Genomic DNA, 19,503 nt, shown 5'->3' with positions numbered 1-19,503 from the left:
GCTACTTTATTGTAAAACTCTGAGAAGACTTGTCATTCTGCTGATGGTAGTGTTCATCTGTATAGCAATATAGCTACTTATATTAATATTAAAAGTATGTATAAATGCACATCTGTTTAATAGTATCTTAAAGAATTCTTTTCCAAGGTTGGAACACTTGAGATTTCTGCAGTATCCTAAAACTGAAAAGAACAAATTATGCAAAGTATACAATGTAATCCTATCTTAAGTAAATTTTAAGTATTGAATATAGTGATCTATAGAAGGATGCAGTATGTAAAAAGTATCTTAGAACAAAATCTAGTTTCTTGATTGTATACGCAAATGGTTATGGATACTTTCTTTTTTTGTAATTGCTCATGTAGTTTACTGTATTGTTTTTAAGTTATCAGAATTAAGGATAAGTTTTAGGAACTTTATAGTTCTAGTACTAAGGAGTGGAGGGGTGGGGAAAGAGGACTGGAACTGTCGTTACAAAAGATTTCATGGTTTTGCATATCTAGAGTTTGTACATTTCTTTATTCTGCTGGGTGACACTGCTAGAAAACTACACAAATGGGAATTAAACGGTGTTTGTCTAGCAACACTGAGTGTATATACAGAAAACTTCTTTACAGAACTGACTCCCTCAGAGTGAGTGAGTGAGTGAGTGAGTGTGTGTGTGTGTAAACTCATTTTTCAAGACAATGTTGGAAACTTTGTGCACCACTTCTAATATACGAATAAAATGAGTAGCCTCTGGGTGTAAAAAATCAGAATATTATGCTGTCAGCTAAGATAATGTTCATCACAACTGGTTTCAGAGTTTCATTTTAAAGGCTGAGCAACAGGGCTGTTTCAATGCCTCAGTCTATAGTTAAGAAATATACAATTGGTATAAAAATATAGAGCTTTCTTTAGATGTTAAATTCTAAATGGATTTTATTGATTATGATTGAAAGATTGGTTGCAGTGTTTGACAGGTATCCATTTTCCTTTATTGATACAGCACCAATATTTAAAAATGGGTACTGCCCTGGTAACTATTTGAGAAAATAGCAGGAAATAAAGGGAATTAACTGATCAGAAAGCACTTTAGTAAAGGTACTATCCTCTTTTTAATATTGACTAAATTATTTTCGGTCTAGTGAGCTATATTCATTTTGCTGTCTGGCACTGATAAAGAAATCAGTACACCAAAATTGAAATAACTCACCATTTTAAAAGACTGAAATACCTGAACTGCAGTGATTTACCATAATGCTGCTTATCTAGAGTGCAGTGTAATTGATCCACGTTTAATCTCCACTTAGCTTTTGCTCCTAAAGCCACATGAAATAAAGAGAGAATCTCTGAAAGCCATGTCTTTTTGGAGAGACTTGGAGATAGAACTTCTTGTATATCTTTAGGAACTTTTCTTGGAGGCAGTTATCTATAGGTTCAAGGTGACTAGATTGCAGTTCATGGATTTCTTATTTTAATAAATATCCCTTTACAGAATCGTTATATACAGAAGACTGTAGAGAGTGGAATTTTGATTTGAACTTCTGGTTCGTTTACAGAATAATATTCTACATAGTACCCATTAAAGTTGATGAAAAGATTTTAATGGAAGTTGAATTGGGTAGTCCCGTCAAATAATATTTCTATAATACTCCTTAATTCTGCCCATGCAGTACCTTTTTTTTTTTTTTAACTGTATCTTATTTCTCTTGCTAGTTCTTCACCTTTTTCCCCAGACATGTTTCTGGGTAGCTCTGCTGCTTAAAAGAATAAAAAGTAGACAGAACTATATAGATGAAAGTTTCTCTTGCCCAACAAGTCCACTTTATGACTTGGCAGTGACCTAGTATTCTCCTGGTCAGGACATTAAGTATGAAACAGCATTTTAGGAGAGTAGAACTATTGCCAGTTCTGTTGTTCAGCCATCTTAGAAGAACTGAGCCACAGGGCAGAGTTGAAGGGACTGTAGTGTGTAAATGTATTTGTAATCCTAACTTTTCCTTTTCCTTGGTTTGTTTGAACTGATCACAGTTTCAGCCTTCCTTTAGGTGGACTGTCATAGAGAAACTATCAACAATACAAAAATAAAAGTAAATTTTGAGGGACCCAGTTGGAATCTTAAATATAGCCACTATTGTGCCATCATAGTTTTCCAAGATTATTACAATATATGCATTTCTGCTATTTTTCCTCCTTTCTCGCTGTCTTTTCTTTGGCTTAATACTTAAGATCTCAAGGAATTCTGCACTTATTTTCTGCATTGCTTCAGTGTGCCTGCATTCAGCTGCTTGTACATGAAATTTGTTTTCACTTCATAGATTCTGGATGCATGTTTGGTTGACATGTAATTTCCTTATCCTGTCAATTTACTTTTTAAAAGAGGGAAGAGAAATATTATAAAACAGATTTCCAAAAACTAAAAAGAGTACCAGAAGACAAAGCCTTTTACTAATGTGTGTATTTTGTTTCCAAAGGCTGTGGATCTTTCTGTTGATGAATCCAGTCTGACAGGGGAGACTGCTCCATGCTCTAAGTGTACATCACCTCAGCCAGCTGCGACCAATGGAGACCTTACCTCAAGGAGCAATATTGCTTTTATGGGAACATTGGTTAGATGTGGAAAAGCAAAGGTAAAATCATATTGATAGAGAAAATTAGACTGAATGCCATAGTTATTTGTAAAGGAGCAGAAACCAGATTTGCTTCAAGCTTATAAATGTATTTGTATATCCATTTAAGCTACACATCTCTACATCAGCACTTTTGTCATCCAGAAGTATTTTGCTCTCTGACGTACTGAAGCAGAACTTTTTTGGTAGTTTTTCAGTTGCTGGGTCCAAAGGAAAAATAATATGGTTTACTGATGCAATAGGTGTTAGAATAATGTATACTCTTAGAAGTATTATTTGAAGTCTGTAAATATGTCTGGAGAATGTGCAAGAGCCTTGGAGAGTGCTTCTAATATGTAATTCAGGATATGTGAAGTGCTTTAAGAGAGAACCTATCTCTTCACTGTTTGATTCATAGATTGTTGACAACTATTCAAGAAACATAATTAATACTAAAGTAATAACTCAAATGGGAATGATTCTTTTTTAATTATTTTTATAGGGAATAGTTATCGGAACAGGAGAAAACTCTGAGTTTGGGGAGGTTTTCAAAATGATGCAAGCAGAAGAAGTAAGTATTAATACTTAAAGCCTAGTTTTCTTTTTATTTTGTAAATGTAAATATTTTTCCATCAAGAGAGATCCCCATGAAGCCTCCATAATTTTAGTGGAGAAACTAACAGTCGTATTTAATGGTACGAGTATTTCACTAAACCCCTTCAGAAATTTTTGAGAACCTTTTGGGTGCCTGCAGTGGGCTTGGGGCTTCCCACCCTGCTGCTTTCCCCCTGGGGGCCTCCATGGGGACCCAGTGCAGAAAAGTAGAGTGGGGCAGCGAGAACTGTTGCCACCGTCACTGGTACCTCCACGCCAGCCACGTTGCCAGCAGCGCGAGGAGTTATGGACTGGAGGGGGAAGGGGGGTCATGCTGACCTCGCCTCCTCCCACCTCTAGCCACTTGCACTCCGAGGTCGCAGCTCTACCCTGCCACCATGGCCTAGCTGCTGCTGTTTCCCTCAGGCTGCCTGTGCTGCCCTCAACCCCACTTCTCCTCCAGGGTAGAGCTGCAGCCAGCACCCCTCTCTCTTCTCTTCCTCCCCCTGGTCTGTTACTCCTTGCAAAGCTGGCATGGGGGTCCCAGCGGTGGCAGCAACAAGTCTTGCCACCGTACTCTGCCCCCCTGTGCCAGGTCCTGCCTACTGGGTTGTGTCTCCGCTGGGGGTGCAAAAATTTGGGGGGCACATGCCCCACCCCAGTGTCACTTATGCCCCTCCCACTCCCCACATGTCACCCATGTCCCCTCCCAAATAGACTTGTCTGTGGGGAGTTGCTCTCCACTATGCTGCCTGGCTGCCACATGCATGTTGCACATGCACATGGCGCCTGCAGCCTCTGATCATCCTCCTCCCATTCCCCACAATCCCTTGCAGGCTTTAGTGTTGCCAGCCTGCAAGGGGAAACCTGTGATTTCCCACATTTTACTCCTTTAAAGGAGAAAATCCATGTTTTTCTGTGGCAAATAGAAAACCCAGATCCCTGGTCATCACTAATGTCTTCATTGCCAAAGCTGAGCACTGAAACAGTTTAAATGTCAAGGCAGAAGCTCAAGAACGAGCTCAGTGTTCCTTGTCATTCCAAGAGTGAGTGTAGCAATACTTATGAATAGCAGTCTTCCAAACCTTTCATGATATAAAGAGATGGAGAAGCGAAAGCTTTAAGATGGGGCTGTCAAGCATACAGCCTGCAGGCCAGATTTGGCCTATATTATCTAGTTCAAGGGTTTGTTGTACTGACGCCATATGGGGCATGCAGGCTGGATCCATTGCAGCACACTTTTCACACAGCACAGGGGGTTGGTCTGGGGTGCACACTACACTGGACTGGCTCCAGGGGCCAGTCTGGATTAGGCCATGCGAGAGCCAACAGAGTGCAGGACTAGTCCTGTGAGGCACGGCAAACAGCATACCCTCTGCCAGCCCCCTGTGATGCATGCAGTCAGTCTAGCCCCATGCACCATATGTAGCATGTGCCAGTCCTGGGGCTTGGCGTGTACACAGCATGTGGGGCGGGCACAGGGAGCACGCTGCCTTCACTGCACAGGCTGGACTCGGCACTGTATGTGGCATGGGTCTGGGGCACAGGCCTTATGTAGTGTCCTGGACCAACTCCTGTGCTGCTTGCAGTGTTGAATCTAGCTTGCAAGCTGTGCGTACCCCCTGCTGTCCGTGTGCTGTGTGCACAGCAAGCCCCAGGGCTGGTGTGTGTGGCAACTCTTATCTGGTCCCATGGGACTGGATAAGTCTGACACCTCTGCTTTAAGAGGCTCCAGTCACCACTTGCCCACCAGTGCTGGCATTAGTTCAGTAACAGCCTGTGAGTTGCTCATGAATGTAGGCTCCCATCTACGCTCTGTTGAGACGTTGAGGCTTGTTTTCATAGATACTAAAAGGTGTATCTTCATCAGTGAGGAAAATAGGAGTCATCTCTAGTGGTATACGTGGCCAGATTATTGACACTGGAATTCCCAAGAGTTGCTGGATTCAGGGTAGAATAACCTCACTGCAGAAGGTGTTCCATTTCTTAATCTGTCTGTCCTCTGACTAATTAGGGAGGCAGTCAGTTTTGATGACTCGCTTTCATTTTATGAGAAGTTGGGGTTCTTCATAAATTTATTCTTTGTTCATTTTGTATAAGCAATTAGTAATTAAGGCTTATGTGGGAGGCTCACTGGTCCCCATCTTTTTCGCTTTCAGGGACGGTAATCTATTTCCTCACCCTTTCGAAGTCTTATTGCTGTATCTTCAGCCAGTTATAGGTGTTTTGACACTTAGTCGCTCCCCCAAAGTAATGTGTTAATTAGGGCAGTGTCTTGTATTACTGTCCAGATAAGCCTCTGTGAGCCTAATACAAGAATTCACTTTCCTGACTCTTTTCTTGTGGTTTGTAAATTGCTTTCGACAGAAGTGTGAGGTTGTTTGTTTGTTTGCTTGTTTTAGTGTGCTTTTGTGGGCTTTTTTTGGTTGGGTGTCGAGTTCTTTTCTAAGAAATAGCCACTTCTAATCTCTAGCAAATTCCTGTTGGGGAGTACAAGGTGGCTTCTTAGGAGTTTGATGTGCATTTAAGGTTTGAAAATGGCATTTATCCTTCTGTTATCCAAAGCCACATTTTTTTTTCTCTTTCAAGAACCTCAGAGTTTCTGATAGACTGCCTATTTATGAGTACTTAGGATAAGTAGCTTATTTGGTGTATATGAAGTGCTGTGAAGTTCCTCAGTCTAGTGAAGGACTCCTAGAAAGTCTTCAGCTGTCTCCAAAAATGGAGGAATGTAACCAGATAGTGCAGTGTGCATTATTCCTTCTGCAAACGAAATATATCTGATAATGCTGCTGTTTGGATGTATAAGTGTTGACATTTTCTCTTGTATTTTCATGTTTTAGAAACTTAGCGAGACAATATGTACTGCAGTAATACTAACATTTTAATGCAAGTTACTCACTTTTTACCCTGTGCTCTGATTTTTTACTCAGGCTCCGAAGACACCTTTGCAGAAGAGTATGGACCTTTTAGGAAAACAGCTTTCTTTATACTCCTTTGGTATAATAGGTAAGAAAACATATTTGCATTTGAACTTTTTAGTCACATTCAGAGTTCACTCCTGATTACACTTTATGTAAATCAAAATAAAGAATAATATTGGCATTAGAAGAATGATTATTTAAAAGAAACTATCGGTCACTGCTTAATAGGCTTAGATCAATATTAGTTGAAAGTCACTAAGACACTGGGTTTTTTTCATATTTGCAAGTATTTATTTGCTACAGATATCTCCCAACATCCTTTTTTTCTTCACTTTTCTTTTTTTTAAATCCTCCTTGTTTAAAGTATGATGTGAGTATAAGTGAGAGTCCCAGTGCCAGTGCTGCTTTGTGGTTTAGGTGGAAGCATAATGCCATGCTAACAGACCTGCAATATTTATAGGAAAGTGGGGCTAGAAGGGACCTCCACCAGGTTATGTAGTCCAACCCCCTGCTCAAGGCAAGATCATCCCTGACTAAACCATCCCAGCCAAGTGTCTTCCCAACCTGCTCTTGAAAACTTCCGAGGATGGTGATTCCATAACTTCTCTAGATAACCTGTTCCAATGCTTGACCACCCTCATAATCAGAAAGTTCCTCCTCGTCTCCAGCCTAAACTTTCTATGCCAGGGGTGGGCAAAATGCGGCCCGGGGACCGGATGTGGCCTGCCAGGCCATTCTATCCGGCCTCAAATTTATCTGCCCTGGGCTGCCTGTCATGCGGCCCTTGATGGCTTGCCAAAACTCAATAAGCAGCCCTTTGCCCAAAATAATTGCCTGCCCCTGTTCTATGCTGTAACTTCCTTGAGTCTATGCCTCATTGGTCAAGGAATCAAGGCTCTGGTGTTCCAGAAGCCCAGTTAAGTGCATACAGAGCAGTATTTGCAGGCTTGGATTTGCTTAATGCTTGATCATTTTGAAGCCCTTGATTTTTATTTATATGAAAAGACACCATTATTTCTGTTTTGTTTATAGGCATTATTATGCTGGTTGGCTGGCTGCAAGGAAAGCATATCCTTGATATGTTTACTATTGGTGTGAGGTGAGATTTATCTTATTATTGTTTAAACTTAAACTTGAAAATTAGTTGTTACAGTTACGTATATTGCACAGGCTATGTTTTTAAGTCAGATATGGGACAATTCTGTAAGTAACAAACTTGAATTTAATTGGAGAGACATTCTACTCTGACACAAGAGTGATTATTTACTTGCTTCTGTTTATAATGACAAAATGGTATGTCCTTTCTGATTGACTTAACATTCATCTAGGTCTTGATCTCTGCAAACTAAACATGGTAACACTTGTACTGTATTTACTCGCATACCACATGCATTTCCCCTCCCCCACCTCTCATCAGCCCTCCAAAATTTAGCAGAGAAACTGCTTTTTCTTTGCTGGGGAAGCAAGGTTAAATAGAGTAGGCAGACATTGACTTCTGGCAACCGCTTCCCCCAGGTGCTGCAAATAACAGGGGCAGATTCCAGGGCTACCTCTCTCTCGGCCACTGAACTGGTTGAGTGAGTGTGAGAGAGCTGCTACATACAGTCTGTAGCAGGCCTTTTGTGTGGAAACAACACTTGATTATTTACAGTAACTTACAAAGAAGTATTTATAGTAAATGGGTAACAGTCTTGCTACTGCCTTTCCAAGGGTTTGGAGCCTAGCCTTGTTGTCCTGCTACACCAGAAAGTTCTGTTACCAAATTTGCCCATTTACTTTGGGGTGTGCTCATTTATTAGGGATAGTTTCTAGGGTCTTGGTGATTCTGTCAATGTGCTGCTTGTGTTACTATACGGAGCTGTATTTCTCCCTTCTGCAAGCCCTCACCCCCAGTGGAGCTATCTTGCAGGACTCAATCTCAATGGGACAGGGTTCCTCCAGTCACCAAATCAGTCATACACACACACAAACACACACATAAGTTAACGTGACACGCCTGATCTGGCCGGGCTGATCAGCATGGACAGGCTGACACCCTCGTATGCCAAGAATCAGTTCATAAGAGCAACAATAAAATGCAGTCAGACACAAGCACGCAGGTAAACAGAATCCCTCTGAATCTGGCTGGGTGTCCAGCTGACACCCTCATGGGCCAGCATTCAGTTCATAAGGGCACGTCTGAGTCAAACTGGGTCAATCAGCCTGTACAAGCTGATCCCCTTATGTGTTTCAAACTCAGCACGTCCCAATCTTTGGCCTCCTGATGAGCAGACCCCACAATAATTTGGGCTTCACAGGGATCTTTAGCATAGGTAAAAGAAGCGTTGCTGCAGAGCACAGGAGGGAAAAGAAGCAGAGAAGGAAAAATATACCCAATTACTACCAGTTTGCCTATAAAAGTTATTTATTGCTAAGCATATGAAATATATAATAGTACTAGTAGTAATAGACATGCAAAAGAAAAACAAACACAAACAATGACAATACTACCCTGGTTTCACTAAGTATTTGGGGAAACTTAGCTCAAGCTTAACTGATACAGTTCAGGTTCAGAAGTTTATGCCTAGAAAGAAGAGAGAACGCTGGGAATCTCACCGAGTCCACGGTACCCAGGCTGCAAAGCTGACAGGCACAGTCCGTAGCACAATCCTTGAAGAGAGAGACGATCTGTTCTTCCAGCGTCCCAAGAACGACAGGGGATGGTGTCAGCACAGGAGTTTTCTTCTTCTTCTTTCTTTCTCCTTTTCTTTCTCCCTGCTGCTTCTTCTTCTTTCTTCTCTTTCAAGCACACACACTTACAGATTTTTATACCCTCAGTTCAGCTGCTTTGAAGCACCCTCAGTAGTGTAAATCATTGTCTTTTCTATTGACAAGGGGTTATCTGGTTTGGACCATCTCAGGAAACTGATTGATAATCAGGAAACATTTAAGATTAGGGAGTAACCCAAATACTTGGGAGCCAGCTTGAGATTCCTATGGATGGCAGATATCCTGATGGGATATCTCATGGTTTCTTCAGGAACAATAGATAGCTTGCAGCATCAGGATTTTGGATTTTTACTTGTGCACAAGCCTCAGCTTAGCATGACTTTTCCAGATTTTACTATAGTCTTTTAACAGACTTAAAGCAATTATTGGGGTGCTCATCTCCTTTTGTGGAGAGGACTCCCACCAGTCGTCTCGGGAAAGATACGACAACACCTGGGATTAGGGCTCCAGCAGGCTGGATGCTGTGATGAACCCTTAACCATTGTTCAAATGTTGCCTGTACCCACTCGGACTCGGTCTCTTGCCTCAGCATTCCCTAACCCGGCAACCGAGTTTTAGTCAATCAAGTTTAAATAGGCCTCCCATAGTGGGACCGGGGAATGTACGGCCCGAGATACCTATTAAACTTAGAGCTGTGTGTGTGTGTCTGGGGGGAGAAAAGTCCTTAGCAAATCCAGATTAGAACTGGTCTGATAAACGCTGAGCTGGGTGTGTGTGAACATGGGTTGATTAACATTGGAAGCACAGATTCCCCATCATGCAGCGCTCTCCTGCTTCTCTGGTCCCAGAATTCACTGCAGTCTCTGCTTCAGGCTTTCTGTTTTCCATCTCTCATGTAAATGAATGGTCATCTGGTCCCATCTCGGATGTAAATGAGACCTAGGGCAGTTGTTTCACTCTTATCACCCTTATCTGGAGAGTTTTAGGTGCGTCTCTCACTGCATCTTAGTCAGTTTCGTTTATGTAGAGGGGAGGGGGGTGAGTCCTTTGTGAGTCAGACAGACTGCATCCTGTGCCAGGGTTGCCCAAGAATACAGAGCTGAGGCATAACAGTTCTTTTGCCTCACCCAGATTGTCCCCTGGACTTCTAGACACTCAGTTTCCAGAAGGACTTACTCTGTTATCCTGTCAGCCATGATTTTGGAAAAATCTTTTATTTTCCTACGTTTTATTCTGAAAAACAAGGAATGTATTTTATTTTGGGCATATGTGGTATATGTGGTATGGGAGAAAATATGGTAATAATCAGAAGTTTGTGTTCCCTCTAATATAACCATTTAAACAAAAGAAGAATCCATTTCTTGGAGTGGGTGGCCAGAGACACAGATTTGAGTAAATAGATGGGCCTTGAATTTTGTCAAAATTCACTGTTCCTTCTTTAGAGTAGTGGAGGGGAATGAATTTTGTAGGAGAGGGTTCTCCAGAGATCCCATTAAAGAAATGTCTCAACCTATCACTTGGTTGGATTGTGCATGTAAAGGACAAAAGGTGACCTTTTAAACAACATGGATCATGACTAAGTGAAGATTTATGTATCACTCGAATATGTACCCATGAATGTATGGTTATATCTGCTCTCATGTCTGATTTATACTCTATTATTCCATACTATCAGTTATTCCATTTCATGTAGGATAGTGTTATACCTTTAATCTCAAGGTGACAGCCATGGCTGTGATATGGTCTGCGTCATCATGTATGTATACATTTACATAGAAATTTGATGTACTGAAAGCCTTATTACTTGGTAATCCAGTTTGCTTTGCATAATTATGATTCGATGAGGTAAGGCTCAGAGCACTAAAATGAACAGGATCAGATTTAAAGCTGATCTTCCCCTTACATTTGCTGCCATTTTCATTTAAACATTGGGGTGCATCTGAATTCAGATGTCTAAATCTCAGGTTCTTAAACCAGGGTGTTAGCTACCCTCTTCATAATACTCTCTCTCAAATTAAATGATATCTACCTAGAACAAAGTAGCAGCCACTTACTCTTTGACATTAATTTATTAATGGGACATTTTTTCTGTATAACAATTTGTAATGATGTATTTATAACCAGTATATGGAATTCTAAGAAAAAATATTTACACTGTTTTATTACAGCTTGGCTGTAGCGGCAATCCCGGAAGGACTACCAATTGTGGTAACTGTCACATTGGCCCTTGGTGTTATGCGAATGGTCAAGAAAAGGGCTATTGTAAAAAAGCTACCAATTGTTGAAACTTTAGGTATGACTAGAACCAATCATAGAGATGTTGATATGAATGTTATGATTTTAACAATAATTTTAAGTCTGTTGAAGATCTGCTTCATGTTCGCCAAGGTTTTTCCAGGACATTGGTAATACTTTAAACAAGTTTCTCTTAAATTGAATCATTTTTACAAGAAACCTACAAAATTAATGGGCCAATAGTAAGTCTATGCTAGCAGTAATATAGTTTCATTGATGAAGAGGTACATAGGAGAATTTTATTATTCATTGATTATAACCTTTTTAGTTTTGCATAAGCTTGCAGTTTTGTTAAACAAAAAAACTAATGCTTTTAAACCCTAGCAGTCTTGCATGTGTTTAGGAATAGCATTGAGATGACTGCAAACAGCTTTTAAGTTTATTAGTATTAGAAAAATGCAGTTATACTATACAGATTGTGTAGTCTATATATCATTAAAAACAAACAAACAAACTGTATTTACCCGAATACAAGATGAGTTTCCCCCTCCCCTCCCCCAAACTGCATTGGGGAGGAAGTCCCTTGTCATATATTTTCATGAAAGGAAACCTCATTAAATACATGGCATATCATTAAACTGTTGCCAATAGCATTTGCTCAGTAATGGAAACCACCTATGAAGTTGATTAAATGCAGCCAACACTGAGCATGACTATGGTCCATATTGGGCAAACATACCAATGAGACCATACCACAAGGAAAGGTTAGTGAATCCCATATGAATAAGATATATGGAAGTGTCTAGTCCCCCTCAGTGCCAATTATTTCAAGTTGTAGTGAGCCACTACATTTGAATACGTTTCAGCTTCTTCTTTACTCCCACAGCTGAGCTGTGCCTTTCTCTCCCATTTCCAATTAAATGTCTGGCAGACCTCACCAAATGGGAGTCTTAAAGAGTTCACCCAGAATTCCTCTGTCACCCCCCTTTCTCAGTTGGTTGCATATGATGAGGTGAAGCCAGACCAGGTTGCCTTGAGCCTCATCTGCATATACATTTTTAGAGGATCCCAGGACTTGTGATAAGAACGCTTGGTTCTAGTTTGGTTGGGGGGGGGGGGGAAGAGGGCACTAATTAGCACATGGATCCTTTGTGGGAAGTATCTGGAGTACATGCACATACTGAGTGGTGCTGAGCTGTGGGGTCACCATGGCTTGAAGCACCGTTGACTCTGCTGGGACCCACCCTAGTGAACTATGTGGTAATTCTGAGCCTTTTGGCTTTGGACTAATGTGCATAGTTTGTACCACATACAAGTAGGCAGAAAAGTGCTGCTTAAAAGTGTTTTTATGGGGTAGCTGTGCTAAAACTTGCAGCAGTTTCAAAAAGGTAAAATGAAAATTTCTATATACATATTTGCCGATATGCAGTTTCTGCAAGTATGTTTATTTCAAGGTTGCACTTTTCAAATTTACCCCACATTTCCATGTGCTCAGGGAGAGCAGGGCCTGACATTTAAGCAGGGAGGGGGAGGGTGAAGGGCTGCAGGTAAGGTGGATAAAAATCAACAATTAAAAAAAAAAATCAGATTTTTTTTAATTTAAATCAGATGTTTTTAATTTAATCATTTAAAACATTTTAAAAAGATATTATTAAAAAAAAAAAACTTACGTCATAGCTACCATATATTTTATTTAAAAAAATAAGATATGGCAGTGCCCAATCCCCCTACTGAGGGAGACTGGGCACTACCATATATCTTATCCCATATATAAAGATAGCTTTAATTTAAGATATGTTAAAGTTCAAAGATATCATCATGGGATAGGGATTATAACTTCTAAGTATATACTATTTGAGACAATATATTCAAGTAACCTCTTTCAAAGTTTTATAAATAGATCACAACAGGCCATGGACTATATTAGGGGCCCAATTTTATGGGGTTGCCAGAGGCTTCTCTATAGGCTGGTAAAGATTTTAAGAAAACCACTCTGCCCAATGGAACTCAATAGTCAGTCTAGAACAGGGGTGGGCAAAATATGCCCGTGGACTGGATCTGGCCCGCAGCAGGTCCCTCTGTCCTACCTGGCCCAGGCACTATACTGCAGTGGTGTGTCCTGCCACCCACCAGGCATGCAGCGGAGTTGGGGTGGCTCCGTGCCTGGACTGCCTTTCTAGGGAGCCCAGGCAGCAACTCCTTCCAGCTGCTACTGCCATTGGCCCCAGCCCCATGGTACTGGCAGGGACCTGTGTGCACAGCACCAATCCATCCCACCCCACACCTGCTCCAGTCTTGCCCACTGAGGCTTAGCAACATCAGCAGCGGTGGTGCCAGACAGAAGCTGCTGCTCGGCACAGGAGAAAAGTGGCCCCTTCCCATCGCTGCTGCTGGGCTCTTCCTGCTGCAACTGCCAGGAGCCTGTGCTGGGCTGCTGCCTTCAGGCTGCCCAGCAAGAAAGTGATGGCAGCAAAGAGCAGCTGCAGGGCAGACCAGCAGGTGAGTCTGGAGCAGGTGGGTGTTGGGATGAGTCGATGCTGTGCTGAAAATACAAATTTTCCATATATAGTATCTAAGTATTGGGAAATCATCTTATATTCTGGGTTATCTTATCTGAGTAAATACGGTACATACTTGTTTCCTTGGAGATATATAAAACATTAGAGAGTTGTGCATGTGTTTAAATATTAATAATTATGCATGTATTTAAAGATGCGCTACTTTGAATTCTACTGCCTCCAGTGCTTGGGAAGTACAGAACATTAATACTTCAAGGCTGTATTTATCTTTTTATCAAGACGTTGTAATGCAAGAGAAGTGTATATGATTGATCAAACATTTTTTAAAAATCTACAACTTAAGCATTCCAATTTGCAGCAAATTCATTTAAAATTCAAGGAAGATACTAACGCTACTTTGATATGATGCTTTAAAAGTTTAAGTCAGGGAGATTTGTTTAATGTCATTAATCTTAATAAAGTAATAACTGATCATTACTGATATTTTAGAGAAAGCGTGTAGCTTTTCATACCATAGAAGCTCTCAGCCTTCCTTTTCACACAATCTCAGTTAAGACTTCATTAAAATAGTTTACAGTCAGTAACAGTAAATGGGAAAGCATAGAAACACTTTGGAAGATTGTTTTTGGCTGCATCCTGACTTTGTACATAGCTTTGAATGATCTGGTGTGAATTCTTTGATTCAGTTTAAGTGATAATTGCCATTGTTTACAAAAAATGAATAGATCTTTTACAGTCCAGTTGTAACCACCAGCGTCGCAGTGTTTTGTTTTGTTTCTTTGTTTTGTTTTTTGGCATACTCATACTCTTGAGGAGAGTAAGAAATTTTAAAAGTTCATGTGGACAGTGATCAGCTGTATGTAGATGGGTGTTAGAGAGGTTCATCTGATCTTGAAGTTTTAGAGCATTTGGAAACTAGATTAAGTTTTTGTTTTTTTGTTTTTTTTTTTCTTGGTGTGAAGCATATTGTGGCTAGCAAGACTGTCTTACAAACGTTAACTTAATTGGTTCTTTCAGGCTGTTGCAATGTGATTTGTTCAGATAAAACTGGAACTTTAACAAAGAATGAAATGACTGTTACTCATATTTTTACGTCAGATGGACAGCACGCTGAGGTACAGTAGGAATATATTTAACTTTTTATTTTATTTCCGTGGCTTCAGTGCATGTAACAGGTGCTAGGCTGAAATATTCTGACTTGCCAAATACAAGGCTGACTGAGGGATTTGTCTCTGGCTATCATGTTGTGTTCTCATATGCATTCATTATTTTGACCTTTTTCTGGACTGTTGTTTAAATAAAGACTAGTTGAAAGGCTTGGCAGTTGTCTTTCCTATTGAAAACAAGATTATTTTTGACAGCATGTGAATATACATTAAATTATTTATAGTAGCCTTTGGAGGAGGAATATTGGGTTATGTGGCCTACATGTAATTTTTAGTCTGCTAGATAGATTCATAACCCTGTGCCCTGTGACTGTTTCACTGCTGATCGTTTAATTGGATAGAATGGAGGCAGGAAGTAAAAGCATGGTTGGTAGCGACTGGGAGTTCCTAAAAGGAAGGAAATATATACACACAGAAAGGAAGGAGGAATAAATCAGAGGATGGGAAGAAACAAAAAGCAGAAATAGATGCGTCTTTAGGGGAACATGTTTTCTCACTGACTGATGCAAGTGTGATAAATTAAAGAGAATATACTGTATACCAATTCCAAAATTCCTTGATTTATTTCCCATCTGGTTTTATTCCTTTTGAAGTCAGTGAGGCTTGTGCCACTGACTTCAGTAGAAATGGGACCCGTTCTTTTTTTCCTTTTAAAAGTCCATTTTTTCCAACTGCTATCCTGTATTTGCATGGGGGAAGAACAGCTGGTTTCTCCCAATGGACTTTTGAAATGCATTTTAGCAAAAGAACATTGTGCTTCTGAGAAGAGCCTTATGAACTGTGAGGGCAAGAAGAAAGGTAAACATAGATAATGGGTGAAATGGAAGAAGCAACCTTTCTTTTAACTTTTTAAAAATGTTATTTACTTCCCAGTAGTTTGCCAGCTTGCATTTTTGTGGCTTATTTTAATTTTTAATCTAAAATACCAGTTTAATAAATTTAAAATTGTAGGAAGCCCTTTCAGCTATAAGTACAATGAAGTTACTGTGAACACACACAAGCCTCAAACAGGGGAATGAGTGAAAAGGCTTCCTAAACTTACTTTTTAAGCTCTCTCTCTTATTTTAAGCTTCATGTACTTATTATAGGAGTTTGCACCATTGGTCCATTTAGTTCAGTACCCTGTTTCCGATGGTGACTGGCTTCAGGTATTTTAGTAGAAAGTGTATGGAATGCTTGCTGACATATGTTTGAGTTTTTCTTCCTAAATCTGGGCATTTAGTATTTGGTTTATGCTGCAAATTTAAGGGACTACATTTAACCACTGATTGGGCTCTAGATTTTATTCTAGAATAAATAATTACAAACTAATTGTTTTAGTCTCTCTATATCCCAGGCCTCAGCCAGTGAACTGATCTTCAGTCAGCCTAGATCACCTAGCTACACTTCTAGATTTCCTTTCTCCTTAAACTTACAAAAAGGTTCCCTAACCTCCAGGGAGCATGCATTGTAGGTCCAGGTAAACCAAAAAAAAAGGGGAATTGAAGAGCAAGAAATAGCTGGAAGCAAGTCCTGATGGAACAAGGCAATTACATATATATGTTTTGCTTACCAATGCTGAGAATACAGCTTTTTAAGGGTACTTAGATCATTCTGAATTTGCACTGTGTTCAGTATAAACATTAAACTGTCTACAAATTACTGAACTTAACACTTTTTAATTTAAATCCATTGCATTAGACCTTGAGTAGGAAACTGTAGGTGTGCACTTCTTGATTGGTATAATTGGTCCATTTTTAAGTAACCCATTCCATTTTCTGTACAGGAAATTCTGAAAAACAGATTATTGGATATATGAAATGTTTTAATGCTCTGGTTGATATCATGTTTGACTCTGTACTTTACAGGTAACTGGAGTAGGCTATAACAGGTTTGGAGAAGTGATGCTTGATGGTGATGTTATTCATGGATATAACAACCCAACTGTTAGCAAAATTGTTGAGGTATGATTTTAGCATAGTAAGCAGTCTATCTCCAGTGGCTTTAATATAGGCTGTATATATTGTATTGACCTCAGGGTTTTTTGTGTTTTAGGCTGGTTGTGTGTGCAATGATGCTATAATCAGAAACAACACCTTGATGGGAAAGCCAACAGAAGGCGCTCTAATTGCACTTGCTATGAAGGTGTGTGCTTGATAGTATTTCCCTCTTGTTTTTAGACATAAAGCTTGTCACTGTGATTAATAAAATTACTAATGTTACAGTAATAGTGTAATTTTTAAGGCTTTTATTGAAAACGACTCTTCTTACAACAGAAATAATTTTAGGATGCTCCAGGGTTCTTGATTTATAAAAAGTTACTGAATAAGTGGAATGTGAAGTAAAATCATGTTTGTTGTAACATTTTGTTACTAAACCCAAACATATATTGTGACTGGTACTTAATCTTACCATGATTGAGTGTGCTCATGGGTGTGTTAATTTTCAATTCCCCCTAACCTTTCTGAGATGCAGAATCCACACGTGAGTTCTTGCTCAGACCCAGAGACCTTTTATTATTTTACCAAAATCTGTGTGGTGGTACCTGGGATGCCTTGGAACGTGGTCAGTTTCCATGACTAGTATGAAACTGACAAGTGGCTTGGGGGGAAAATGCTGTTTAAAAGCTGTGGAGTATTGGGCAGTGCGTCCCCCCCCCACCCCAGAGCATCCTGGGAACCTAGGAGTAGGGGTATCCCTTCTACCCACCTGGATACTTCCCCCTCCCCCCCCAAAAAAAGCTCAAATCACTCTGGGAAGAGTTCTGGCTGCATACCAGAGTAGCCAGCTGTCAGGCAGGTGGGTGGGTGGGGGTGAGCAGCAGTGCAGTGTGGGATGCTTACAGGACTTACCAAACACTAATCACAGAAAACTTGGTCTCCATACGTAAATACTGAAGTGGGTCAAGGAGGACTGGTTCAAAACTTAATTTATCCTGATGTACTTTTGAACCATTTCAGGAAGTTTTAAACCATTCTAAATTGGCTTGTATGTCTAGAAACTTGCAGTTTAAACCACATATCAAATGGTGCAAGTTTTATCTGTCTGCACGCATAGACTTCACCCCCTTCCACACCCCCCAAGACCAGAATCCTGTGAGGGCTAGCCCATGCCCCCTTCTCCTTTCTTTATCTTTGGAAGATAAATATGTTATTAGGTAAGAACAAGGTAGATATGATTAAATTATAAGCATAAATATACTGTTAATGATTGACACTGAAATGTGGAAAAAGCTTTTGCTTCATTCACTTCAGTGTCTCAAAAGCTTCTATGTTGAAGCTGGAACCTTGTGATTTGGCAACATTTTGAAGAGAAAGTGACAAGGCGTATAAAAACGAAATGAGCATGTGGGCAAGCAGCATGTTTACACTGGTGTTATTAGCATTACATCTGTGTTTTAAAAAATATATTGGACAGATGGCATTATTTCTTAAGGCCTCATCATGTCTCCCAATCAGTTGGAGACTAACCCCTGAAAGAATCATAGTACGTCTTCATTGTTGTAAGCTGTGTCAAATTAATGTCTGTTCATGCGCACCTCAGGTTGCTGCTTGCTAATGGTGAGCAGTCTATTATCTGTTTGCCTGTGGTGTAGTAGCAAGCAGAGCCAACCCTGGGGGTGTGGGAAGCAAGCCTGGGGCAAATCAGCCTGCGTGGGGCCCCTTTAACACTGCGGGGGCCATGGTACCCCTGCAAAGGTGGGAGTGGGAGGGGTCCTCTATGCTGCTTCTGAGCTGCCAGCTCCAGGCAGGCCCTGCAAAAGAGGCTGTGGCCCTTCCGCCCAGCTCCTCAGTTCCCCCCCCCCTCCCCCCCCCCCCCCCAACATGGGGCCTGGGGCAGTTGCCCTGATTCACTGTATCCTAGGGATGGCTCTGGTAGGAGGGTAACAGCCACCTACTGTGTTTACTTCTCTTGGGGTGCATCTACACGTGCAGTTTGTGCCAGAGTTTATCCTGTCACCTTAATGGCATGTGGTAGATACTCAAACTACTGTGGGCCAAGGTGCATGTGCAGATGCTAGCCTGTGTAAACTGCTGACTGCAGCAGTTTGAGCTGGGACAGAGCAGTCCTGGGCTGGCAGAGTGTCTGGGGTGGTCAATCCCAGGCTTTGGGAGGCAGAGGGGCTGGCTGGGGCACATGAGTGCACCAGCATGTGGAGCCCCGTGACTGGGCAGCCGGGAGGGGTCTGGTTCATTGCTGCCTGGGATGACTAGATGCAACATATACTGTACACCCAGGTCAGTTTACCCATGTGTTTAGGTGCGGTTATTTTCACCTCCATAAAGATAGTACTGTCAGGGACAGTACTATCTTACGATGGTGAATATTATTTTGCTGCAATCTAATAGAATTGCATATGGAGATGTGTGATGTTTTGCATCACAGCAAATTAGTTTAGTGCACAGGTAAGTGCGTGCGTAGATGCACTCTTAGTGTAGCTGTTTGTCTCTGCCCATTGTTAGCCTGGTGTTACTTAACGTCAGTATACAAAAACATTGTAGATTACCCTGGAGTATGTGCAGAGCCGTCCCTAGGGGTGTGTGGGGTCCAGGGCATATCAGCTTGCGTAGGGCCAGAGGGCAGAGGTGGCGAGCAGCCAGACCGTGGAGCCGGCGGCTGCAATGGAGTCTGTATGGCATGTCCATGGGGCTACCCAGAGCACGGGGCCTGGGGCAGCTGCCCCACTCGCCCACCGCTAGCGATGGCTCCGAGTATGTGATAGTCTGTCAGTGCCCTGAATTTTTAAATAATTAAAGCTTAGCTGCTTTTGGAAACCTTTTCTTGG

General features: G+C 41.0%; 2 protein-coding genes across 3 annotated transcripts in view; one reads left to right on the top strand and one right to left on the bottom strand.

Moving 5' to 3' along the window:
- Positions 1–19,503, top strand: part of ATP2C1 (ATPase secretory pathway Ca2+ transporting 1) — a 116,265-nt gene that overhangs the window by 80,959 nt on the left and 15,803 nt on the right. For both annotated transcript variants that reach the window (XM_019483556.2, XM_014602549.3), the window contains exons 9-16: positions 2,457–2,612; positions 3,094–3,162; positions 6,119–6,194; positions 7,142–7,208; positions 10,987–11,111; positions 14,590–14,687; positions 16,586–16,681; positions 16,773–16,862. In XM_019483556.2, coding sequence (XP_019339101.2) covers positions 2,457–2,612; positions 3,094–3,162; positions 6,119–6,194; positions 7,142–7,208; positions 10,987–11,111; positions 14,590–14,687; positions 16,586–16,681; positions 16,773–16,862 — 777 coding nt within the window. The remainder of the gene's footprint in view (positions 1–2,456; positions 2,613–3,093; positions 3,163–6,118; positions 6,195–7,141; positions 7,209–10,986; positions 11,112–14,589; positions 14,688–16,585; positions 16,682–16,772; positions 16,863–19,503) is intronic.
- Positions 8,524–19,503, bottom strand: part of ASTE1 (asteroid homolog 1) — a 39,553-nt gene continuing 28,573 nt past the window's right edge. The window contains exon 4 of the mRNA XM_059728791.1: positions 8,524–10,051. Within this exon, the coding sequence (XP_059584774.1) occupies positions 9,991–10,051 (61 nt within the window). The 3' untranslated portion in view covers positions 8,524–9,990. The remainder of the gene's footprint in view (positions 10,052–19,503) is intronic.

This window comes from Alligator mississippiensis, chromosome 5, assembly GCF_030867095.1.
Source record: "Alligator mississippiensis isolate rAllMis1 chromosome 5, rAllMis1, whole genome shotgun sequence".
Taxonomy (NCBI): Eukaryota; Metazoa; Chordata; order Crocodylia; family Alligatoridae; genus Alligator; species Alligator mississippiensis.
Note: the sequence above shows the minus strand (reverse complement) of the source record. Positions and strands in the feature narration are given on the sequence as shown.